The sequence below is a fragment of the Typopeltis vanoorti genome, chromosome 7 (genome assembly GCF_054136105.1).
Source record: "Typopeltis vanoorti isolate ZY-2024b chromosome 7, IOZ_Tvanoo_1.0, whole genome shotgun sequence".
NCBI classification, from domain to species: domain Eukaryota; kingdom Metazoa; phylum Arthropoda; class Arachnida; order Uropygi; family Thelyphonidae; genus Typopeltis; species Typopeltis vanoorti.
In genome coordinates, this window is record NC_143555.1 from 3,529,773 (window position 1) to 3,557,706 (window position 27,934).

A 27,934-nucleotide genomic window follows, 5' to 3' on the forward strand; every position below is an offset into this window, starting at 1 on the left:
CCACCAACACTCCCAAGTCCCTCGCCTCATCAGTCTCCTGGAGTACCGTTCTACCAATGTGATATACTGCTGCTAATCTTTTCACCCCAAAATGCAAAACCTTACATTTTTCCACATTAAATTGACATCCATTCTCCTTAGCCCAGTTCCTCCAAACTATCCAAATCGTCCTGCAAAATTTTCACATCCTGAGCATTTACTATTGCTCTACCCAAGTTTGCATCATCTGCAAACAGATGCACAGTTCCTCTCAGATCCTTCCCTATATCATTAATGAACAAATTAAACAGTAGTGATCCAAGAACAGAACCCTATGGCACACCACTAGTCACAGGCAGTCTTTTGGACGCTACTCCTGAATAAACCACTCTGATATCTCTCCATCAACCTCCTATCCATCTCACCAACCCTATATCCATTCTCATATGCTGCAGTTTACTGATTGGAATTCCATGTGGTATCCTATCAAAAGATTTAGCACGGTCCAGAAGAATCACTGTAAACCCGTTACCCTTATCCAGTTCAGCCGTCACTGTGTTATAGAAATTGAGCAAGTTACTGAGGCATGATCTACCCTTCACAAAACCATGCTGTCCCCCATACAGTATCCCATTTTCATCTATCCAATCTTGTATTCTTCTCTTGACTAGTTTCTCCAAGACCTTGACAACAATTCCTGATATGCTGATTGGCCGGTAATTTTCAACAGCAGTCTTGGAACCTCCTTTATGCAGTGGAACTATTTACTCCCTTTTTCCATCCCCTTGAGACTAACCCAGACCCGAGACTCAAATTAAACAAAATGGATAAAGGCACAGACACTTCTTTAGCCGCTTCTCACACGACATGAGCTGGTATAGCATCCAATCCTGCAGATGAATTGACATTGAGGTTTTGTAATAGACTATTCACCTCCACTTCATTCATCACAATTCCCGTATAAGCTGTTGGTTCTGCCATTTCTGCAATGTCACCAGATGATATACTCTTGCAAAGTGCTCACTCTGTAATTCTACTATATCAACTGATTCGGTTACCTCCCTACCATTGGCCTTCTTTAAAATCAATCTACCGTAAACATTTTTTCTTTTACTTGCAACATATCGAAAAAACTGTTTGGGATTCTCTTTAGCCTGCATGGCTAATGTTCTTTCACAATCCGCTTTTCCTTTTCTTACCACACTTATTACCTTTCTGGCCTGATCTTTATACCGTTCATGTGCCTGCAGGTCACCTTTCTCCTTAAATTCCCTCCACGGTTGTTTCTTTTTTTGCAGCTCAAGCTTAATAGTGTTATTCATCCACTTAATCCCTACTTGATTTATTATTCAGACTCTAGGTATACAGTCAGCCATTGCCTCCTGCAAACACTTCTTAACCACCTGCCATGCACTATCAACATCCAGCCCTTGTAGGTTTACATGCCATGGCACTGAACCAATCAAACTCCTAAGCTTGTCATACTTACCAACCTGATAAATCTACATGTACCCTGTCTTAGTTATAAATTCCACACCTTAAGCCACCTCCCAAGTCAAGACTCTATGCTCACTCTCACCAATTGGTGAGAACGTGGTCATATTCGTTACAGTCAAATCCTCAGATGCAATTACTAGGTCAAACACTCTCTGACCCCTAGTATTTTCCATTACATGCTGTCACAGATAGTCATCCCTTAATAACCGCATAAAATCTAATTCCTTCCTCCCATGTGTCCTCTCCTCCTTCCAATCAATGTTACCGTAGTTGAAATCTCCCATAATAATTACCCTCCTTCCACTCATTTCTTCTATTTGCTTATGCATACTATCTCCACCATCTATTCAATCACCTGGTCTATAGCAGCACCCAATTCAGTCATCTTCAGTCAGCTATGTTTCACTAATGCCAATAACCTGTGGTCTGGAAGTGCCAACCAAGGCCAAAAATTCTTCCTTCTTGTTCCTGATACTCCTAGCATTAGTATACATGAATTGCAGAAGCCTGTTAGTCCCATCTCTACCTTGATGCCTTATACTAACTATCCCATTCTGATTTGTTGTCCTTCTTACTCGCTCGGGCATATTATACTCATTCATACACTCAACTGCCTTGCTAAGGTCTGCATATCTATTCCCCCCCCTTAATAAATCTAGTTTCCCCGATTCTGCACATCCACTTCATTCAACAACACTTTTTCAAGTCTCCTTACACCAAATCCAATCAAATGCAAACCATCCATCTTATATAGATCCTTTTGCATATCGAACTCACTCCACATGTCCACAAATTCCACACATCCTGTATAACCAGCGCATGAAGTCATTAGCAATTATGGCCCTCCTTCTAAACTCTTCACTGTCATACCGTGGCAACAGACTAACCATCCTAACTCTCTCACCCTTCTCTTTTGCTACCTCAAACAATTCCTTCAGGTCCTCTATCATAGACATTTTATCTCCTTTCAAATCATTCGTACCTGTCACCACTATCATTTCTTTCACCCTTTGCTTTCGCTCCCTAATAGACTTACTTACGTCCTTAATGGTCGTACCACGTTGGTACGATTTTGTCAACCTCTCATCTATCACACCTCATACTAATGAATCTCCATACAGCACTCGCTCCTTCATTTTGTTTACGTTCACAATCATACTCTTATTTTTCTTATCATACTTTTTTTTTTATTGGCTGGTACACTCGGTAGACATTTGTGCACACGCTCCAGCTGCCGCTTTGCCCTATGTATCGCTCCGCTCAACTGTGCGATCTCACTCATTGCATATAATGCATCTTTTTTTTTCTATCTTCATCTATCTTGATCATTAATTTGTTCTGCACTATTACCTTCATTCTCACTTTCAACGCCGCCCTCACAGCTCTCTGGTACAACCTCGCAATTTCTTATCATATCGCTATTTTCTACATTCTGACATTCAGCTAAAATATCACACTCATGACTGGAAACACTTTAATTCCTCATTTTCCTTACATTTTCTGCACATATTCACTCCACTGTCATCATCTAACCAGACTCCAACCGCTCTCTGCAAAGCATACATCTCGCAGATAGTACATTGAATAATTTCCTTTATGTTACAATTTTTGTACAAAGATGGCAAACCTTTATTACTGGCTGCCATTATTTTTCTTCTTACCGGAGCCATCTACACGCGTCTATTGTATCTTATCAAATTAATAATTGAAATAACACCAAAAACACACAAACAGACACACTAAGATATGAAAAGCAAAGAAAACTACATAATATTCAAGCAAAATTGTCAATGATAACTTAAAATAACACTATTTTTTTTTTACATTATGAAAAATACCTAAGAATAGCGATCTGAACTTCCCTCACCTTTGCAATGAGTTATTATTATTATTATTGTTCTGGGAAACTCCAAGGAGTCGACAGACTCATCGAGGGAGGCCCTAACATCATGTCAAGAACAACTATTCAACATTCACACAGTATCTATCATACCTTGCCTTGAACTCATTCACGGTCGTAGCACCCATCTGGAAGCTTATTCCACTCATTTACCACTCTCCAAGTAAAGAACCTAGCTCTAACACCCTTGTCAACCACGCTCTTGCCCAGCTTCCATGCATGGCCCCTAGTCCTCCCACCACCAGTCATATTTTCAAAAATGTCTTCTGGATCAATCTTATAAAAACCCTTCAGTAATTCGAATGTCTCAATCATATCACCCCTCCTTCGCCTATCGTTCAATTTCTGCAACCCACAAATCTTCAACCTATTCTTATAAGTTTCATTCCACAGACCTGCTATCATCTTGGTCACTCGTCTCTGGACCCTCTCCACTTCCTCCCCATCACGAAGAAACCCTGGTGCCCATAGCTGGGCACAGAAGTCCAGATGGGGTCTTACCAAGGCTCGATACACAGGAACAACAACTTGTTCGTCTCTGCATGTTAAAGTATTTTTCAGAAGCCAAGTGATTTGGTGAGCTGTTTTAGTTACTTTTGCAATGTGCCCCCTAAACTTCAACTCCCTATCCACCAACACTCCCAAATCCCTGGCCTCATCAATCTCCTGGAGTATGATTCCACCAATGCGATATACTGCTGCTATTCTTTTCTCACCTGATAGTTGCCTGATATTGTACTACGTACTAGGGTCACTTGCATTAGCTCACGCTAGGATCGCCGATACTTTATAGTTTACTATATTCGGCATGAAACTCTGATTCCAATATTTGAGTTTCTTATTCGGTTTTAAAACAATGTGGATTTTATATCCCCTTAATTTAAAATATTGTTTATTTTGCCAAAATGAAGCTTATTAGCTCTTTATATTTAAGTTAAAATAACACTTATCTAATCAGGAGTTCTCAACAAACACCACACATGACGAGTCCCTCTAGCGGATTATGCAAATTATATTTGTGGTACTATTTAAGAAAGTATTCAATGATTGTTTTTGAAGATTATTTCCATAGTCATGTTGGAAGCTATATCCAATCACAGCAAAATTTAATAATAATAAACAGGTATCTAATATATATACTTTTATATATATATATTAGACTCATATATATATATCAACTTTACCCACCTTCAGGCAATAATTTTATGGCATCTTCTACATTCTTTGCATTTAGAATTGGAGAATCCATAGTTTTCTTTATTAACTGCATTTTATAACTAAAATAAAAAGTATAAAATAAGGAGACAGTAATTGCTAAATCATATCAAAAATGTTCATTACTTCATTTTCTATCAATTAAGGATTGTAAATAATTAAGAACAGTTGCAAAGTACTTTGAGAGTGGAATATTCTTCATGTTAGGAAGAGAAAATCATAACAGTCCAATACAAGTGACTTCACAGCCATTTTCCTATAAATGATTTTCTTTCAAAACCATTTATTATGTGGAAAGTTTATAATTATTTAAACTATCCTTTTAGACATTCATAATGATCTATGAATCCTTCTATATCATGATCTTCATTCTAGGACTTTTCCCTTCTGACTTTTGCTTGAATACTTCTTGTTAATCCTTTTAAACTACCTAGATCTCATAATGTGAAAGGAATGTTCAGTTCAGTGGTTGCAAGCACAAGTGACTCAAAAGATACCATAAGTTTATGTCTTCAGAAGTCAATTGTGTGATGATTGCATAGTGTAAGCAAAAGGGTGCAATTCATCAATGTATAGAGTGTATCTCATGTTAAAGTAAAACTAATTTAACGTGAAATGAACAATGCCCTTGAACAATGTGGGTGTTAGGGGAATCCCCCCCCATGTTGTTTGAAAATCCGTGTATAAGTTTTGACTCCTCAAAAGCTCAACTAGTAATAGGCTACTGTTGACCAGAAGCCTTACCGATAACATAAACAGTCAATCTTCTGTTTACAAGAGGAATATGATACAAAACACTGTAGCTGTTATACATATTACTAACACTAGACATGAAAATGTCTAGTGTTAGTAATCATAATATCACATCTTTTCATGAAAAATGAAAAGATAATGTGAAAAATAAATTCATATTTATTTACAGGTATAACGATTCATGCATTGATAACTAAGCAACAGCAATATGATTGCTTTATGGTAGCCTGGTGCAATCGATACTATTGCTTAGTGGTAACCTAGCCTATACACTAATGAATGAATCATAATTTTTTTATTTTATGCAGTTATGATTTAATGTTGCATCTTTACATTTTTGTTTGCATTTCTCTCAATTGCAAATAACCATGTATACAGTCTAAGTGTTTGTGTGTGTAAGTTTTGATAAATTTTAACTTTTTATAATAGATTTGTGTATTTTATGCTAGTAAATGATAAAATAGTCTTATCTACAAATGTTTTATGCATTCATGACATACCTAACCTTTTAATTTTTTCAATATTTCTAAGCTACGCAGTTCATCTGCAAGTTTTTTTAAATTGTCACAAATCTCCAAAAATTGTCCCATTATATTTATTCATAAAAAATCACATATAACTGGATCCGTGCAGTTCAAAACCACGTTCCTCGAGGGTCAACTGTATAATAGTTGTATAATAGTCCACTAATGCAACTGGGAAAGTGGTTAACATTTTTTCTGAATATGACAACAGTAAGTTGAGGAGGAGAGAAGAAGTCAATTGTGTGATGACTGTATAGGGTAAGCAAAAGGGTGCAATTCATTAATGTATAGAGTGCATCTCAAAGCTAGAGTTTTTTTTAAGAGACATGGGCTGCATTTCAATGAGTTTTGTGTAGGATATTTGGAGCAACTACTGTTTTGTGTGTGAGAGTGTGACTGTATGAAGAAAAAGTACAAAAAGTAAGATAAAATCAACATAGGTAAAGAAAAACTGGTGATGATAATGACAAACCAAAGGGTGGAGAAGCATGAAAGGGCTATTGTGAAAGAAAAGAAGGAAAACATAAGAATAAAATGATTCTGACAGCATAGAAGGAAACATAAGGTGAAGTGACAGGGAAAACTAGAGAGGACAGAATGGAGAGAACTATAATGGTGTAGCAATACTAGCAAACAATATAAGAGTAAGAAAAGTCATAACTAACAAAGTACAAAAATATAGTGATAAGAAGAGAAAGTTGGGAATTTGGTGAACCAATAGAGCAGAGAAGGAAGTAATCATGACAGTCATCACATGAGTCATGTACTTGTATATACTAATGCATAGAGTAAGAGAAATTATTGTGGTTATTATTATTATACAGAAAAGTCCATGGAGTCTGAGGACTCAATCTATCCACACAATCTATCATACCAATCCTTAAACCATTAACATACAAAGCACTCACAAATGACTGGCACCATTCCACTAATTTAAGCAAAAAACCTAGTCTTCACACTCCTACTAACCACACCTTTATTCAATTTCCAAGGATGACCCCTTTGTTCTGGTCCCTCTAGCCAAGTGTTGAAACATTTCCCCTGCATCTATCCTATAAAACCCTTTAAGCAACATAAATGTTGCTATCATATCCAATCTTTTTCTCCTATCAACCAACTTCTGCAATCCACACACCAATCTATCCATCCTCATGGAGAACATTCCACAGGTCACTCACCATCTCCAACACTTGCCTCTGAATCCTCTCCACCACTTCCTCATCCACAAGAAACCCAGGGACCATACTTGAGCACAGTAATCTCTACTTGTTAAAGTTCTTCAATACCCAAGTAATCTTATGGGGCTACCTTAGCAATATATCCTCTAAAATTTAACTCTCTATATACCACCACTCTTGAATCTCTAGCTTTATATATTTTCTGTAATATAATATATAATACTATTATAATAACCTACTTCATAATTCCACATACATTCCCTTTTCTTTGATACTCCTGCATGTCTATTCATCTTCCAAGTCAAAACCACATGGTCACTCTTCAACTGGGGGAAGAGATGTCATCTGAGTTGTTATCAGCTCTTCTGATGATATGACCAAATCCAAAACTCTTGAACATCTAGATCCCTCTATTACATGTTGCCTAAAACATTCTTGCACTTGGAAAGATCAACTGCCTAAGCATCTCCTGTTCTCCACCCTTTGTGCTCCCTGGCTTGTGTTTAGTAGGAGTGTGAGGACTAGGTTTTTTGCTTGAATTAGTGGAATGGTGCCAGAGTCATTTGCGAGTGCTTTGTCTGTTAATGGTTTAAGGATTGGTATGATAGATTGTGTGGATAGGTTGAGTCCTCAGACTCCATGGAATTTTCTGTATAATAATAATAACCACAATTTCTCTTACTCTATGCATTAGTATATAGAAGTACATGACTCATGTGATGACTGTCATGATTACTTCCTTCTCTGCTCTTTTGGTTCACAAAATTCCCAACTTTCTCTTCTTATCACTATATTTTTGTACTTTAAAACCATGAAAGCATATGGTGTGATGGCCAGGCTGATGCTATCAGCACCATCAATTCTTCTCCTTTATTCTGGATACTCCTGGAATTAGAATGAAGCATAAAAATGTCAATGCTTCTACACATATCATTATCCCCTCCAGACTCCACTAAACTCAGTGTTACCTGATGTCCCCCTTCCTCCCAAGCACCCATTCCCACAAGAGGCCACCCCTGCCACCATCCACCCTGGGAATTCTACTTCCCCTGCATTGACACAAACTGACTCGTTAAGAAAACAGGAATCTCTCCAGATGCCTAAGTCCTTCCTCATTCAAATGCAAACGGTCTCTTGCATACAGTTCCCTTCTGTCCTCAAATGCCCTCCAAAGCATCCACATATTCCAATCCTCTGTTCTGACACATTCTGGCAATTATGCTATTCATTATTACTGCTCTTCTGCTCAGCTTGTCATTATCCTACCTGGGTGACACACACTATCTTTCCTCTCTGTTTTTTTTTTTTTTTTTTTTTTTTTTTGTACAACCTCAAGAATGAATCTCAGATCTCTTGCCACCCAATTTACACTGCCTCTCAAGTCATTCATGCCCACCTTCATAATCATCTCATCCTCCCTTTCACCCTGCTTAATTGCCATAGTCACACTTCCTATCATTCCTCCAGGCAAACACTCCTCTGGCATCCTATCTTGCACACAGATCATCAAGTCTCTATACATCATACCTCTTACCACTCTGTTCCTTGATTGCACACCTGCATCCCTCACTCTCTCTCCTCTAACCATTTTTCTCTGCATTCCCCTACTTACCTGCTGTCATGGCATCATTCTATACCTGTTTCCAGCACTCCCTCACATTCTTCTCATTCCCTCTCTTCTACTGTTTCTATTCTCTCCCCTTCTATCATTCCCCTAACTCTCTCACTCCTGCTCTGATTCGCCTTGCATTCATCTCTTCCATTTGCCTAATCTTTCTTTCATACTTCTCATCTCATTCCTGAGACATTCCACCTCCTCTTTCAGCTCATCTACCCCTCTCTCTGCAAGTTAAACACTCTTGCTTGCATTCATACTCCCAGTCAAGACAATCTCTGAAATCTTCATAATCATTCCAGCCTTCCACACTCCCCACTCTTATTTTTTCATTCATATTCTGCTTGTTAAACAAGTAAAACAAAAGTAGACTATAAGCAGAAATTGGCAAATCAGGCAAAGAAAAACCCTAGAGGGTTTTTTTTAGTTATGTGGCAAGAAGGAAGAATGATCATGATAAGATGATGTTAATGGATGAAAGTGGTAGAATGGTGACTGGTGCAGAAGACTGATATATTCAGTGATCAATTTAAAAGGGTATTTCATTCTGATCAGGGAAGAATCATGAGTAACTTAAGTGTAGAGGACATAGGAGAGGATGGCTTAATTGTGAGCAGGAGGTATTTGAGGAAATAAATAAACTTGATATTAATGAAATGATAGGATTTGATGACATATCACCACACATCTTAAGGGAATTTTCCAAGGAACTGACCATAGCATTGGCATGCCTGTTTAATAAATGTCTTGCAACAGCATAGGTTTCAAGGGAGTGGAAGGAAGGTAAAATTGTTCAACTGCATAAAGCTGGTGATAAAGCTGTAGCTTCAAATTACAGACCAGCCTATATCTGGAGTAGTGGTGAAGGTACTGGAGAGATTGGTGAGAGGTAGGATATAGAAATGGGTTGATAACAGAAGAATTTTCTGTGGTTATCAAGCATGGGCATAGTTCATAAATTAGTGAAACATAACAAGGTGACAAATACCGTGGAGAAGGGAGATGCATGTACAGTGGTGTACTTGAATTTTGCAAAAGCTTTTGATACATTGCCACATAACAAGTTGTTAAATAAATTGAAACAGATGGAACTGGATAACAGACTTCTGAGTTGGACTAGTGACTGGCTCTCAGATAGGTATCAGACAGTTGTATATGGGGGGATGCAGTATCCCAAAAGAGAAAGGTCAATAACTTGTACTGCAGGGATCAGTTTTGGGACCATTGTTCAATTTGTATGTTAATGATATTGGGATGAGTTTAACTAGTGATAAGCAGCTGATACATAACTGGGGGAGAGCAATGCAGAGACAAGTGGATGTTATGACCTTACAAGAGGATTTGAATAAATATGCATGAATAAGCAGGTAGGTGGAACTATCAGTTAAATGTTGCAAAATTTACACTTGGTGGGAAACTTTAAAGTAGAGGAGATGAGAGATCTATGAGTGATGGTGGACGAAGACCTGAAATTCAGGGGGCCACATTGCACAAGTTGTGAAGATATCATATCAGATAATCGCAATGATGCAGAGGACCCTGACGTGCAGAAAGAGAGGTTATGATGTCATTGTACAAGGCTGTGATCAGGCTTCATATGCATTATTATGCACAGATTTGGTCGCCAGGTTTTTGTGGTGATGAGGCTATGATGAAAAGGTTCCAGGTGGTCTTTGGAATGTGGAGTACGATGACAGATTGAGAGGATGCAAGTTGCAGAACCTTGTGAATAAGAGAAAGAGGGGAGGGAGGATATGATTGAGATATAAGCTAGTAGAGGTTGTTATCAGGTTAACATGAAAGATTTTTCATAGAATGGGAGATGGGGGGTAGAACAAGAAACCATTGCTAGAAACTGTATAAGGAGGGTGTGAGCAGAGAAGTGAGGAGCAGGTTCTTTGCATGGAGAGTGGTTGGCGAGCAGTGCCATAATGAAGGCGTGGCAAAAGAAGCGCCCACCACGGGCACACAAAAACATAACAGTTTTGTCATTTTGGGCTTATGGAAAGGAGTACAAGTTAGACAATTGCCGCAGGCGCTTCATACCCTCATTACGTCACTGTTGGCGAGTGAAATACATTGCCTGAGTGTGTTGTGAATGTAAACACGTTGAATCAGTTTAAAGCAGAGTTGGATGAACATTGTGTACAATAGTGGGTACATCCCACAATGAGCTTCTGACTAAATGTAGGTCAGATGTTAATAATGATAATATACAGAGAAGAGAAGCCTCAATTAAAGAATTTAATGAAGCATTTAGCAACCCGCTTCTTCCTGTGCACTGGACTCTCAAAAAAATCTACATTGTCTTCTCCTAAAATCAAGAAACCCTTTCTGGTCCATGGAAGAACTCTCTTCAACTGCCTAACCATCAGCATTTATTATCTTATTTTTCTGTGTATAAGACGCCCCATGTATAAGACGAACCCTACTTTTTCGAACCCAAAATTAAAAAAATATTTGAAACATAAAACAATGCATTTGATTTTTTTTTAAATGTTCAAAGCATATTTTAGTAATATTTTTAAGATACATACTGAGAAATTACGCATCACTTTCAGTTCAGGGTATATCATTTTCTTTATCTTTTTTTATTTTCGGACATTTTATGGGCTAGTGATCAAAATATTGTTAATACATTAATTTACCCCACCAACAAGTTGTAGACATATGAATGCTTTCAGAGTTCTGATTGGTTTATTCAGAATCCGCCATTAATGATGTCAATTGGCAGAGTTAACGAAGGCTAGTGACTGGCGGAAGCCTGTTCGCAGAGATAAGGTACCAGCAGTTTCACCACAGCAACAGCGGGTTTCTCAACCGGTTATCCCCCCCCCATGTATAAGACGATCCCCAATTTTTGATCTAAAAATTTTAGAAAAAAGTATTGTCTCATACATGGAAAAATATGGTAATTCAATTGCTACTAAATTCAAAAGCTCTAATAAACTATATGGCTGGAAAAAAAAAAAAGAAAAAAAGTAGATAGTCTTTATTCCTCTTCATATATTACTTACTCTGAAAAGATCTGTACTGGCCTCCTCCAGATACTGCTGTACAATTTTATGTACTCGTTACCAATTACAGAATTAATATTGCCATCATTTAAAGTATAAATACTTTCTGACTGTGTGAGAACAGCTGCAGACTGCATCTGTACAAATCATTACAAAAATTCATAAATAATTGAGAAATCAACTTCTGTTCAATTAAATTTTATATTTCATACACTGCATATATAATATTTTTTTGTTAAGCCTAAATATTGGTCATGGGCTGTGCTAAAGCCTAGAGATTAAAAATTTAACATGTCCTGCAGTTCAGTAACTATTTAGCTATTTAAACTTCATTTCAACATTCATAAGTTTTATCCTTTGAGCTTCAAGAAAGTGATTAAAAAAAAAAGCTTGAAGGAACAGCATGTACAATGCATTTTTTTAAATATTTCTTAACTGGCTTCCAGATGCAAGTGATATTTGGTTAAAGAATATTTAATAGCACCAATGGCTGAAAATATACTAAGGATTATGATAATAAATGAGATTGATGATAGCTGTCATCAACAGATGAAGGAAAAAATAAATATTTCTGGAGTTCACCTCATCGTTTTCTGTTTGGTTACAATGCATATTATGCTTGATAAGAAATTACATTCTGTTTTAATCCTATATCCCAGCCTAAATGTAAGTGTGAGTTATCCTCACAACTAGGTCTACTTGTATATAGAGGCTGTTAACTTCATATCAATAGCCTTAGTATACCATAATGCACACACACATTATGGGAATGCATATTACACAGATCAGGTTTACCCTCTCTAAGTAATGGAATTTTCTCCAAAAGCTGAGCAATCCTTCAGATCATTCTAATCTCAATGAATGACCCAAAGAATCATTTTAACTCATTAACTCTTGATCATTCCAAGACATTCAGTAGTGGTTATACTTAGTGAGAGCAAAAACTTGCCATTAAGAAGAACTGCTTATCTCCTAGGGCAAGAGCCCACTGCAAGGCTTCTGCTTCTGTTGCTTGTCTGCTGAAATGGTCAAGACCATTTCAGCAGACAATTCCATCTACAGAAAATCATCTCAGTGACAACCAGACTCAGGAAGATACCAAGGTATCAATGGGAAGTTATATTTTCCATATACAAGTAGAAAAAATATATATAAAAAAAGTGCTTCACTTTATTAGATACTCTGAATGAGAGACAGTTGTATAAAGTTTTTCCACAACTATCTTTCATCATGATACACCTTTTTGGTTACAATGTATATTATACTTGACAAAAAATTGCATTTTGTTTTAAATCGTATATATATTCAAGTGTAGATAGTACCACAAAACATCATAGTATACTGGTATATTCAATACACACCATATTATTTCATGAAGATACTTCACACCTCATCTTTTCCTCATTAGTGAAGTAATCTTTGTTGGAGACGACGCTACTAGTGAGCGAGGTCACCAGTGACCGATCTATGCATAATATGGTTATTTTTGTAATCTGAAATATTCAGAAGACAATCTGGTATTGATTTCTTCTCCCATGGCAGCAAAATTCATGCATTTGACTCTCAAAAGTCCACCATCTGTGTTATATGACCTTGTAAGAATATCAAGTGGGACAATCTTTGCAATTTTTGTGCATTTTCTAGGTGAGATTACTGTTAGTTTTCTGATAAAACATTTCCTACAAATACATTATTGAAACAATTTATACAAAAAGATAAGAATCATGCTTACTGCACATCAAAATCTCCATTCTCTTATCTTGTAGTCTTGGGGAACCAAGCTTAGATAAGTAGGATAAGAATTTAAACTGGAATGAGAATCCATACCATATGCTGTTTATGCTAAAACTTGAACTGCAAAAAAGCAGGTAACTTGTATCATGACCAAATAGCAGTCATGCTTTCTGGTCATTTGCCAAAGTTGTTGGTCAATATTTTTCCAAATCCTGGTTTTAGCTCCTCTTCTGCACTCAAACAACTAATGCATCCTTAAACATGGAAAAGCCAATCTCCAAGCATATTATTTTCCTTCATTTCTTTGCACTGACAATCTTGGTAAATGCAAAGTGCTAAATCCTAAACTATAAACTAAATAAACCCTAAACTAAATAAACTCTTTGGTTTTTCCCAAGAAACAGATCAGAAGAATCCTGCTGGAAACCAAAACTTTTTGTTCCCAATGACATTTCTCCAATTGTTTTTTGCCATGAAGTTAATTTTCAATTTCACTCATTACAACTGTTTTAAAGTAATGGAGAAAAAAACAAAAATAATTAACACTCAATTTTCAATGCTACCTGGAAGGCTCAAGTAATAATAAATGATCACCAATATGAATTTTTCCACTATGAATCAAAATGCCACAGAACAGTTTGGAACATTCGGAGGAGGTTCCTTTTGTCATACACAGCTCATCATACCACGTGTTGAACACATTCAAATTCTCGGCAGACCCCATGCTGCTCTCAGAAATTCACTTCAATCATTCACAACTCTCCAAGCAAAAAAAAAAAACCTAGCTTCAAGGGATGATTCCTAGTTTGTCCACAAAAGAGGTTTTCCAATTTAATGGAAAACCTCTGAGGTTTTCCATTAAACTTTACAAATTGCATTGTCTCAACCTTTCTTCATATTCAACATTTCAGAGATCAGAAACTATTTTGGTCATTTGCCTCTGAACCCTCTCCGACATCTCGTCATTGTTTTAAAACCAGGTGTGACCAAATCTATGCACAGTAGTCCATATGTTGCTTAATAAACTTACACAATGGACCCAGAATCTCCTTACAAGTCAGTGTCCTCATCATTCCCAGAATTCTTTGTGTTGTCCTCACAATTTTGGCAATATGTCTTCTAAATTTCAGATCCTTATCCACCATCACCCCCAAGATCTTTTATTTCCTCCACCTCCAACAATATATCCCGGCCAAGAGTAAGTTCTACTTCTCATCTTTGTTTTCCAAATTTTAAAACCTTACATTTTGCAACACTGAACTAGCATCTCAACTCCCAAGCACATTCACTCAGTCTATTCAAGTCTTCTTGTAAGGCAGCATCTGCTCTACTCCTTACAGTTTGTTCCAACATCTCCAAACAACTGAATACCCATTGAAATCTTCCCCAATATTATTAACATGTTAGTTAAAACCAAAACCAATGGCCCTAAAAACAGACCCCTAGGACACACAACTAGTGGCTTTCTTCTTCTGCACTCAAACGACTAATGCATCCTTAAACATGGAAAAGCCAATCTCCAGGCATATTATTTTCTTTCATTTCTTGCACTGACAATCTTAGTAAATGCAAAGTGCTAAATCCTAAATAAACTAAATCCTTAAATATAAAGAGCTTCATTTCGGCGACATAAACATTAATTAAATTAAGGGGATATTAGATCCCACATTGTTTTAAAACCGAATAAGAAACTCAAAGATTGGAATCAGAGTTTCATGCCGAATATAGTATAAAAAACTATAAAAGTATTGGCGAACACTAGCGTGAGCTAAATGCAAGTGGTCCTAGAACGTAGTACAAACACAGGCAACTCGTTGAAAAGGTGGGGAAGTTCTGATCGCTATTCTTCATATTTTCCATAATGTAAAAACACATTTCCTAGGAAATGTATGCTGTTATTACATTATGGTGGGAGGTCACTACCCAGACCGGTTTCAACCTTTATTGAGGCTTCATCAGTGAGTAGCTAGACCAAATTAATAACAAAGGGCATATCGAAAAGAACTTATATACTCTGCTATACGAGTTGTCCCAAAAGGTGCACCCATTAAGTTACTTAAATATAAAGAGCCAACAGGCTTCGTTTCCCCACCTTTGCAACGAGTTGCCCGTGTTTGTACTACTTTCTAGGACTACTTGCATTTAGCTCACTAGCGTGAGCTAAATGCAAGTAGTCCTAGAAAGTAGTACAAAGTATCGGCGCTCACGCTAGTGAGCGTGAGCGCCGATACTTTTATACACAGTGATGTACTTGAACTTTCAAGTACATCACTGTGTATCAATCTCCCACATGCCGAATATAGTTTTTTTTATACTATATTCAGCATGAAACACCGATTCCAATCTTTGAGTTTCTTATTCGGTTTTAAAACAATGTGGGATCTAATATCCCCTTAATTTAATTAATGTTTATATTGCCAAAATGAAGCCTGTTGGCTCTTTATATTTAAGTAACTTAATGGGTGCACCTTTTGGGACAACTCGTATAGCAGAGTATATAAGTTCTTTTTGCTATACCCTTTGGTATTAATTTGGTCTAGCTACTCAACTGATGAAGCCTCAATAAAGGCTGAAACCGGTCTGGGTAGTGACCTCCCACCATAATGTAATAACAGCATACATTTCCTAGGAAATGTGTTTTTACATTATGGAAAATACGAAGAATAGCGATCAGAACTTTCCCCACCTTTGCAATGAGTTGCCCGTGTTTGTACTACGTTCTAGGACTACTTGCATTTAGCTCACGCTGGTGTTTGCCGATACTTTTATAGTTTTTTATACTATATTCGGCATGAAACTCTGATTCCAATCTTTGATTTTCTTATTTGGTTTTAAAACAATGTGGGATCTAATATCCCCTTAATTTAATTAAACTAAATCCTATTCCTTACAGATGCTGCTCCCCCACACACACACAACTTGATACCTATCTGACAGCCAATCTCCAATCCAATGCACTAGTCTAATATCCAGCCCCATGCACTCTAGTTTGACTATCAACTTGTAATGTGGTAAACTATCAAAAGACTTCACAGAGTTTAAGTACATCACTGTATATCAATCTCCCACATCCAATGCTACTTTCACCTCATTACAATAAGTAAGCATATTACTAATAACATGACCTTCCTTTAACAAATTCATGCTATCTATCAAAGATAATACCATTGTTTTTGTCAACCCAATTCTGGATCCCAATTCTCACCAGTCTTCCCAACATTTTAACTACAACACCTGAAAGAGATTGCCTTATAATTTGATAACTAACTTTCGTCACCTCCTTTATGAAGCAGTGCAATCTTGCCTTCCTTCCACTCCTTCGGAATGGAAGGAGTGGAAGGAAGGCAAGATTGTACTTCCTTCCCAATGTAAGACTAATTAAACAAATATGTCAAGACAGATGTCAATTCCCTGGCACATTCTTTCAAAATACACACTGACATATCATGAAGTCCTACAGCCTTATTAATATCAATTTTTTTTTATTCCCCATATACCACTTCCTCACTTACAGTGACTCTCCCCTCATCCACTACTCAAATGCTCTGTAATGTCACATTCACAAGGAATGAACAACCTTAATGAACTGCTCATTAAATATTTCAACTATATCCTCTGCAGCAGTTGTCCTTATACCATTTTCTCCAATCAATGACATCCTACCATAACCATTCTTATTTTTGCTAGCTACATACTGAAAGAACTCCCTGGGATTTTTTTGTTGTTGGTTTCATTAGCTAACTGTTGCTCATACTGAATTTTTCTACCCTTACCAACCATATCACCCTCCCTGTCTGTTCTTTGTATTCCTTACAAAATTGATTATTACCACTCCTCTTATGTTGCCTCCATAATGCCATTTTTTTCCTCTGTATTGTATGTTTAATCTCTTCATTCATCCATTTTGCACCTACCTTATTTAACCTTCTGACCTTTAGAATACATTTAGATATTGCTTCTACTAGATGGTCCTTCAATATCACTCAAGCAGCACTGATCTCCTTTCCACCAACTCCTCATTCCATGTTACAGCTTCAAGATCTCTCCTGAGCTTCTCATAATCACCAGCCTTGTAGGTCCACATATACCCTTTCCTCACAGAAGTCCTCACATGACTGGCAACCACCCAGGTAATCACTTCATGGTCATTCTCACCAAGTGGAGGGAGACTTGACACCTCATTTATAACAACATTCTCTGATGAGATGATCAAATCCCAGACTCTCAATCCTCATGGGCCCTGTGCTACATACTCTACAAGGCGGTTGTCCCTCAAAAACTCAACTAATTTTCTTTACTTTCAGTTGCTACCTCATCATCTATATTGCCACAATTAAAATCACCCATAATGATCACCCTTTTCCCATTTGCTTGGCTAATTTGCTTATACTTTACTGGTCAGTACTCTACACATTACCAGGGGTCTATAGCAACATCCAACAAAGTATTTCATTTTATTCACCTCTATCTCACACTGTACTGCCTCAAAACCATTACCAATATCCCCTTGTATGGACATCACTCTTTTTCTATCATGAATAGCACTCCACCTACCTTTTCACCCTTTCTATCTTCACAAAATAGATCGCAGCCTTCCCTCTTCATTCCTGTCAGGATGTCATCCTCATCCAACCATGTCTCACTTATGCCAACAATTTTTGGGTGAACAATCTCAATCAATGCAACCATTTCATTTTATTTCCCTTGTTTCTGATACTGCTAGCATTTGTAACTCATTCGTGGATCTATAAAAAGTTTCACTGATACCACTTATTTGATGCAACTTCATACTTTCCTGCTTTCCTGGAGTCATTTTTTTTTTCTCTCTTCAAATCCAGGTCATCTCCAGACCCCTCTTCAAATCCAGGTCATCCTCTCATTCACATTCTCTTGGAGCATCAACCTTTCTCACACTGTGTTCCCCCTGTCCACCCAGAGTCTCCCTGTTTGTCTTGCACAATTGTTATCTCATTCACTACACTCATGCTACCTACTTCTTCATTCATAAGAATCACTTCCATCTGTCCTTCATATCACTTTTTACTTACTCAGATTCATTCTCTGCACTCATTACTCTCCCTTCCAGCAGCATTCTCTCCAAATGACTCGTACCAAAAAAATTCAAATGCAGTTCGCTCTTATACTGTTTAATTCATTCAATCTCAATCCGCACATTAACAAACTGCACTCCTTTCTCCTCACACATTTCCACTAACATATCATTCACAATCTTTTCTCTCCACCTGATCAACACCGTCATACTGGGCAACACACTGACTATCTTTCCTATCACACTATTATCTTTTATCATTCTCAACACCTTCCTGATATCCGTTCTTACATTTTTCTTGTTACTAGTCAAGTAATTTCTTGCTATTACCACTACCAACTCTTTAGCTCACTTACTCTTCATATCCATTGCTTCAACCACCCTATTCATTTTATCTCTAGGAAAACAAACCTTGTGCATCCTCTCATTTTACCACACCTCTAATAATCGAATCACCCTAGAGCTTCATGTAGTTATTATGTCTATATTTAATTTTTTAATATTTTATTCTATATAGTCTATATTTACACTTGTTATTCAAATATAAAAATATATTTAATTATTTTCAATCTTTTTTTATTTTTTTATAAAAAATCTTGCAACTCACAAACATCAAAAAAATGTCCTATGTGGCTCTTGGGCTTAGGAAACTTGGCCATCCCAGCTGTAGATGTGTGTCCTCTAAATTCAGATCACAACTTACAAGATTTCTTCTCCCACAGAGCAATACTCACACAACTATCCACTCATAACCTGTGATGTGTGACTTGGTAAGAATAGTATGTGATCTTCATAATTTCTATTTTTCCCTTCCTTGTTGAGACTGTTATATTATTATTACTCGGGACCTCATGGAATCAAAGACTCATCTGGGAGGTCCTTTTATCACACACACACACAGCTCATCATACCGTGCTTTGAACACATTCAAACTCCCTGCAGACACCACACTCTCAGGCAAGGCATTCCAATCATTTATAACTCTGCACAAAAAATACCTGCCTCTCACTCCCCTACTCACACCCTCCTTATACAGTTGCCAGGGATGACCTCTGATTCTCCCCTGATCTCCCACTATTTTCTGTAGAACTTCTCCAGCATTGATCCTATAACAACCCCTTACCAACTTAAAAAGAGGGGAGATATGATAGGTCACTATCATATCTCCCCTCTTCCTCCTGTCCACCAGACTCTGAAAATTGCATCTCCTCAATCTTATCTCATACTCAACATTCCAGAGGTCAGAAACTACCTTAGTTTTTGACCTCTGGAGATCAGATGTAAGAAATTTATGGTACTAAAAGAATGCTCATTATGAGTTACTTTAATTATCCAAACATTGGATAGAAGAGAAATTTCATAAGAATGAAGAGGAATTTATTGACTTGTACTGAGAAACTTTCTCAAGCAGCATGTGAAAGGATCTCGAGGTCAGAGAGTGTTAAATTTGTTCATAGTATCAGAAAGGGTCTCTGTTAACATATGACTATTTTACCACCAGTTGGCAGCAGTGCTCATGCAATGCTTTCTTAGGAAGTATCTAATTATATTATGTCCCCATTAGAACAAGTTACATGCTAAACCACAAGGCTGGAAATTATGTTCAATTCAGGAGAATACCATCTTTTGTCCAATGGGTATCAGTTACTGAATGAGAAAAATGTCATTAATGCATGGGAAATTTCAAAAAAGAGCTTAAATGAGGTGGTATCTGAATGTATCCCTAGTGTTCGAAGAATAAATAGGTTGAGAATGAAATGGATGTGCAACCTTATTAAGCAAGACATCTCAAGAAGATGATGTGGAAAGAATATCATGAGAATAAGAGTGAGAGGAGTTATGAAATATAAACAGCACAAGCCAGAAAAGTAACAAGTATTGTGCAGAAGCTAAATCAGAGTATGAAAAGAAATTGGCTATGCAGGCTAAAGGCAATTCAAAAGAATTTTATCATTATGCTGCAAGCAAAAGAAAGAATGGATGTGGAAGAATAACTTTACTGAATGCAGATGGTACTCTAGTGTCAGCAGTTAATGAAGTTGTTCAGTAAATGAATACTCACTTTGCTAAGATATATTAACCAGGAGTATGTAACATGGTTCACAACACTGCAGATATGTTGGCTGAAGAGTTAGAGGTACATGAAAATGAGCCTGAAGAGCTCTTGCATAACCTGGATAAGAATTTGTCACTAGGGACAGATGAAATATCTGCCCGTTTGTTAAAGGAATGTTCAGCCAAATTGGCTACACCTTTCACGTTTGTATAACTTGAGTCTCAGTTCAGGAATGATACCACAGGAATGGAAGGAATGTATGACAGTTCCATTGTACAAGGGTAGTGCAAAAACTGATGTGTCCAACTACTGACTTATCAGTATCTCTAGTGTGGGAGTGAAGATTTTAGAGAAGTTGGTAAGAACTCACATACAGAAATCGGTAGATAAACAAGCTATACTCTGCAATGAGCAGCATGGGTTTACTAAGAGAGTGTCATGTTTTAGCAATTTGCTCATTTTATAAGAATTTAATGGCCGAGTTGGATAAAGGTAATGGATACACTATGATAATGTTCATCAAATCACTTGGTTGCTGAAGAATACGTTGACAAGCAGAGACAAGCAGGTAATTGTTCCTCTCTATCGAGCCTTGATAAGACCCCATCTCGACTACTGTGCTCAGATTTGGTCACCTAGGTTTCTTCTTGATGGGGATCCAGAGGCGAGTGACCAAGATGATAGTAGGTCTGTGGAATGAATCGTATGAGAACAGGTTGAGGATTTGTGGGTTGCAAATATTGGTTGATAGGCGGAGGAGGGGAGATATGATTGAGACATTCAAATTACTGAAGGGTTTCTATAAAATTAATTCAGAAGATATTTTTGAGAACAGGGCTGGTTGTGGGAGGACTAGGGGACATCCATGGAAACTGGGCAAAAGTGTGGTTAGTAAAGGTGTTAGAGCTGGGTTCTTTATTTTTAGAGTAGTGAATGAGTGGAATGCGCTCCCCGAGTCTGTGGTGGATGCTGTGACAGTGAATGAGTTTAAGACGAGGTATGATAGATACTGTATGAATGTCGAATAGTTGTGATGAATATGATTTAGGGCCTCCCTCGATGAGTCTAATGACTCCCTGGAGTTGCCCGTAATAATAGTAATAATAATAATGTTGTATTTTGCTGTTGCATAAACTAGAGAATATAGGATTGAAATATAAACTCTTGGAATATAAAATCTGATAGAAATATAAGATCTGATAATATTCGAGTCGTGACAGGTAACAGATTGATTTGGAGGAAAATTGTAGATAAGAAGTTAGTAATGATGTAATTTTTCATGTAGTACTATCATATCCTGTACACCCCTTGAAGGTATATATGATAGTACTACATGAAAAATCACATCATTACTAACTTCTTATCTACAATTTTCCTCCAAATCAGTCTGTTACCTGTAAAGACTCCAACATTATCAGATCTTATATTTCTATCAGATTTGATGATGATGATATAAACTCTTGACTTGGATCAGTGCAGGATTGACAGACATATATCAAAAAATGATATATAGTAGGTGTGAATCTGCCAGATTTAAAGTAACTGGCAGTGTGCTTCAAGGTTCAGTCCTTGGGCTATTTTTTGTTCAATCTATACATTAATGACATTAGGAAGGAAATGTGCAATTGTTTGACAAATGATGCAAAGATAGGCAAGGCAATCAGGGATGCTACTAATATCCGCACTTACAAAATAATTTTAATAGGCTGGGCATTTGGGCAAATGAAAATGGCTATCAGTTTAACTTAAGTGCAAGGTTATGCACTTTGACATGACAAGATTTCCAGTGGCATATTATATTAGTAGGGTTATGCTATAAGAAACTGATGAGGCTTTGATGCTCAAAGGTAATGTAGCAAAGGTTGTAAATACAACTTGGAAGATAATTATGTTGAAACAAACCTTGACATGGAAATCATTTTGCCTCTTCATAAGGACTTTGATAAGACTGCACCTTGATTATTATATCACACCTCCAGGGAGTCCAAAGACTCATCGAGGGAAGGCATCAACTCTACAACTCTTCATCTCACTGCTCCACCGACCTTCATCATCTACCGCCAACGTCATCTACCACCACTAGTGCTTTCACAGACAGTCACATTATTGTCTGTGAAACTATTGTGTCAAATTATTGTGCTCAGATTTGGTTTTCCCAGGTTCCAAGAGGATAAAGCAGCTATGGAAAGGATGCGAAGAACACTTACAAAGATCATATTGGTATTATGGGATTTAGATTATGCAGACAGATTGCGAGTATGTGGTTTATACAGGCTCTGGTTAACAGGAGAAAGATGGGGTGATATGACAGAGGTCTATAAACTTCTGAATGGGTGTTATAGGTGTTGTCTGATGAAAGTTTTCATTATATGAAAGGTGGAGAAAGAACACAGGGCATCCATGGAAGTTAAGTGTGTTTGTAGTCAAGTAAAGGTAAGAGCTTGGTTTTTTTCTCACAGAACATAAGAGTGTTGAATGGTTTGCTTTTAGGAATAGTGAGTGCATCTAGTGTAAATGAATTTAAGGGAAGATATGATAGCTGGTTTGGGTAATTTATAGCCTTTCTCTGACTTCTTGACTCCCTGGAGATCTCAGATAATAATTATTGATGTTTATCCATAAACTATTAACCCATATAAATCACAAATTCATCCTGATTTTTGATAATGATGAGAGAAGTAATGCTATCTCCAAAGTCTGCTAGGTTTGTCAGTGCACATGTTCTCGAACCCGTTTGTTTTGTGGAAAAGACATCCTAATGTCTCTATATTAGACTGGCTAACTCACCTTCAGCTTAAGAGCCTTAATGAATACACCTTACATCCTAGTTGGGATTTGAAGTTGGGTATTTCAACCAAAACGGAGTCACACTGATATAAAGACACTTCAAATTAATCCAACCACTTGCATTTATTTCCAATGATCATGTCCAGAATTCTTAAAGAATTTTTGACTCCGCAAAAAAACGCAGTAAGGTTAAATGGTAAACAGTTTCACTGAATCACTGCCGGTTCACACAGATCAGCTGATTTCTGCTATATCTGATGATTAGATATTTAATAGCAGCTGTTAGAGTTATCATTAATTCCTGGTTTCTCTAAATCCATTAGCACTTCTGTAGCGCAATTGGAAGAACATCAAAACGTTGTGATGCTTTTGAACTCATGCTTTATGAATTCGAAAAAAAAATGCAACAATGCTACCAACATTGTAAAGGAATGTGCAAGAAGTGTATGGAGATAATGTTTTGAATGTGCGAAAGTAACTTTCACTTGAAAGGCCCTCCTCACTCTGGGCACCCCATTTCTCTCAACGATATGCTGGAAGCAGGAATTGTAAGAAATGCCAATGCAACTGTTGAAGATTTAGCAAAAAATCTTAATTCATCATCATAGACAATCCATTGCCATTTGCAAGAACTTGGAATAGCATCTACCTCGGCAAGTGGGTTCCTTACGGATTGACGAACAATCAAAGAGAGCATGTCAACATCAGCAATGCTCTTCATTCTTGAGCGGTTTTATCTCCATTTTTGAGTCAAGTAGTCACTGAAGATGAAAAGTGGATACTTTAAAAAAAAATGTTAAATGCCAATTTAACTGGTTTTTCATCCTACATACAGACAGAACAGTCTACAGAACACACACAACTTAGAGACAAAAAAAGTTATTGGTGATGATGGGCGGTAGATGCCGTTGATTGTAGTGTTGTAGTAGGAGAATTAAGTAGTAGTAGAGAGGACAAGAGTGAAGTAGAGTGCCCCTCCCATGATGAATCCTTGCACTCCCTGGAGGAGTCAGTAATAATAATTATTATTATTAGACACCTCCAGGGAGTCCAGACTCATCGAGGGAGGGCACCTGCTCTACAACTCTCTCTCCACCACTCAAATCCACCAACTGACCGCAACTACACCAATGCCATCTACCGCCGATCACTACCGCTAATATTTAAACAGATAATAGTAATAAATGCATGCACACACACACACACACACACAAATTACAAACATTGAAGTAAGTATTGGAACATCATTACATTTCAGAAAAACTTAAACTGTCCATACACACACACACAATTCAAATTAAGTTGGTCCTATTTTTGCCCCAATTACTAATTCTACCCTTGTAGCAGTACAGACGCATAAAAGGAAATAGGCTGAGAAAATCAAAAACCTAGAGAATTTCACAGTTCTTTCACTAGTAGGAAAAAAGGGTAAGTATGGAAAACTGACTAATTGATGGAGATGGAACAAGAGTCACATCCATGGATGACAGTGAAAATGTTAAATGAGTATTTTGTTAGTATATTCATGTAGCAGGAATTGGGAATGGTTCTGAATAACAATATAAAGGAGAACAGAAGGCTGACAGTTTTTTTTTTTTTTAATTGAATTTTAAGTAAGCTTCATTGTTAATAAGACTGGTGATAGCTCATCTAGTAGGACTAGATGAGCTATCACTATCTATATTAAGGAATGTGCAAAACAGCTGCCAGTGTATCCTTGACTTGAACAGAAACAGTGCCAGAAGCAGAAAGGAAAATAATGCCACTGCACAAGTGAAAATCCAAGTCAGTGGCATCTGCCTATAGATTAGTGAATGTCAGATGTAGTGGCAGGTGTGGTGTTAGAGAGGCTGGTTTGAGACGGATCAGAAACCTGGTCTGATGAGAATGGAAATCTTTCAGAAGAGCTGCATCACATGAGCTTTTTAAGGGTGACCTGGTCAAATTTCATAACAGAGTAATTAGTAGATTGGACAAAGGAGATGCTTATATGGTGATTTTTCTTGGTTTTGCTAGAAGTATGATAGAGTGTTACACAAAAAGCTACTGTTGAAATGGAGCATGTTGTCTAGAAAATTGTTACAATAATGGGGATAGATTCATTGGTAGTTTGGTCATAGGGATGGTTGGCTGATAGAAGCCAGAAGGTTGTGTATGGGGGTACAGTGTCGTGTCCAGAAAAAAGAAAGGTGACAACTGGGATACCACAGGAGTTCTCTGTTCTGGACCACTGTTATTTAATATATATATATATATATATATATAAAATATAGTTTGAGGAGATATTCAGTTGTTTGCTGATTATAAATTAGCAAGAGTAATGTCCATTGGCTTTGATGTAATGTTGTTACTGCGGGCTAAAGAATGGAGATGTCACTTCAACATTGCTGAGTATAAAATCATGTGCTTTGGCCAGAGAAGACAGAATAAGGTTTATTATATTGGGGGAACAATGCTCCAAGAAAGTGAGAAGATGAGGGACTTGGGCATCTCTGCAGATAGAGAAAGTTCAAGGGACAAAGCACAAATATTTAAAGCTCACCAGAATTGCTCTAATACAAAGAATCCTGACAAGATTTTTGTACATAGATCTGGTCATGGGCAATAAGAAAATAGTGCAAAGAAAGCATCTGCCTCAGGATTTTGAAATGTTGAGTATGAAGAAAGACTGATAAAGGCAATGTGATATGCAGAGCTTGGTAGATAAGAGAAGAGGTGGTATGAATGACAGACAAGCTGGTAAAGAAACACCTGTCAGATACAGCGGAATTACTACAGAGGGTGTCACTCAATATGGGAGTACAGGTGATGGAAGAACAAGAGATCATCCCTGGAAATTGTCAAAAATCACCTTTTCACATAAGTGAAAAGGTGATTTTTTTGCATGGAGAGTGATGAATAATTAGAATGCATTGCCAAAGTGGCTGTGAATTCTCCAATATTTGGACATCCACACTGAGTGAATGGAAGCCTGGAAAAATATTAATACACTATGCACCAGTTTATGATAATGAGCCATTTTGGGCCCCCTCTTTTAACATGACCACCATTCCATGTACAGGCTTGCACATGAAGTCCCAGTTCGTCTCAAAAGTGTTTTATGCATTATGCCGACCAGTCAATAGTTATAGTTTGCAATTATATATTTGCAATTATATAATTGCAATTTTTTTTTTTACATTATATAGTTCCCACCCATGGATGGACTGAGAATGTACCATGGATGGACTGAGAATTTTTTGTAATTTTTTTTATTTTTACATAGTCCAGAAAACCCTGCTCTAGAAACCAAACATGTAACTTTTTCAAGCCATTTCAGGCCTGCAATAAGTAGAGGCAATAAACTTCATCTCCTGCCTAAAGGTAATCACAAACATCTATAAGCACAGCAGGATTCAAACTCATGACCTGTTGGATGAAGAGCAGTATGCTTAACACTCAGCCAACCAGGCCAGAAATTTTCCACAGATCATGATATGGTCCCTACAGTATACCTGGTGCTGTGTCATATTGAAGGAGAAATCTGTTACATTAAACTTCCAGTGTAGAGGCAATGCATCATCCACAGATGTTATGTATCTATTAAGCACTTATAATTCCAGGCATTACTGTCAAAATATCCAGATCCATCTAGGAAGAAATATCAGTAGACCATTGAACAAACACTACAGATGAGTTTCACTGAACTGGTGTTGTACTGATGAGATGTTGAACTTGGGTATCATTTTTAGCCATGTGTAACATGAAAGTAGCATACAATGTTTGCAATTTAATTTTTATATTACATAATGTTATTATATAATTTAGTGTTTAACATTAACGATATGCTGTATAATGTTTGCATTATATAATTTGCAATTATAATATAAATTTATAATTACAAATTTTCTTTTGTCTCTTTTTACTTCAAATGCCAATCCATCATGGAAATAGAAATGAATATATCATATTATCTCATACTTAGTCATTAACTCAAAGAATTGATATGACTAAGTATACTTTTTTCAGTGCTTTTATATAAAAACTGAAGAAATTATTCTATTTAAAAGGTGCATGCCTGCATATTAAACAAAAAATCATTTTATCAGTCCCCTCTCCCCCCAAAAAAACACAGATGTTCTTACTTTATGTGGATGACCAAATTGCCTTTTTTTCTCTGGATGAACACAATGACTTTTCAGTTTTCTTAAGGTTTTACCATCTAAGACATAACTAACTTGACATTGTCCAGAAATATCAGCCTAAATAAAAAGAAAACAATCTTTCAAATTAGAGATTCATTTTTACACCACTAATATAAAAATTAACATTAAATTAACATTAATTTAAATTAAATTAACATTAAAAGCACCATATTTTATATTATCATGCGTATATCATCATCCCCTTGAAAATCAGGTGACCAAATGTGTGCACAGCAATGCAGCCTAATGAAGGTCTTATAGAAAGGAACCATAACCTCCTTACATCTCAGTCCTGAGCATCATTGCCATACAATTTTGTGCCATCTTCTCAATTTTGGAGTATACCCTATATTTCAGGCCTTTGTATACCATCGTCCAATCTATTACATCCTCCTCTAAGATCTTCCCTCCAACTGTATGCTCTGCATTCCATCCTAGATTTCCC

The 27,934-nt window shown here is 37.0% G+C and overlaps 1 protein-coding gene across 1 annotated transcript in view; it reads right to left on the reverse strand.

Annotated features, from left to right (window-relative positions):
* Positions 1–27,934, reverse strand: part of LOC150104452 (microsomal triglyceride transfer protein large subunit-like) — a 278,438-nt gene that overhangs the window by 192,558 nt on the left and 57,946 nt on the right. Inside the window, exons 4-6 of the mRNA XM_090395154.1 lie at positions 27,430–27,546; positions 11,679–11,815; positions 4,565–4,653 (exon numbers count right to left, since the gene is read on the reverse strand). Of these exons, the coding sequence (XP_090251280.1) occupies positions 4,565–4,653; positions 11,679–11,815; positions 27,430–27,546 (343 nt within the window). The remainder of the gene's footprint in view (positions 1–4,564; positions 4,654–11,678; positions 11,816–27,429; positions 27,547–27,934) is intronic.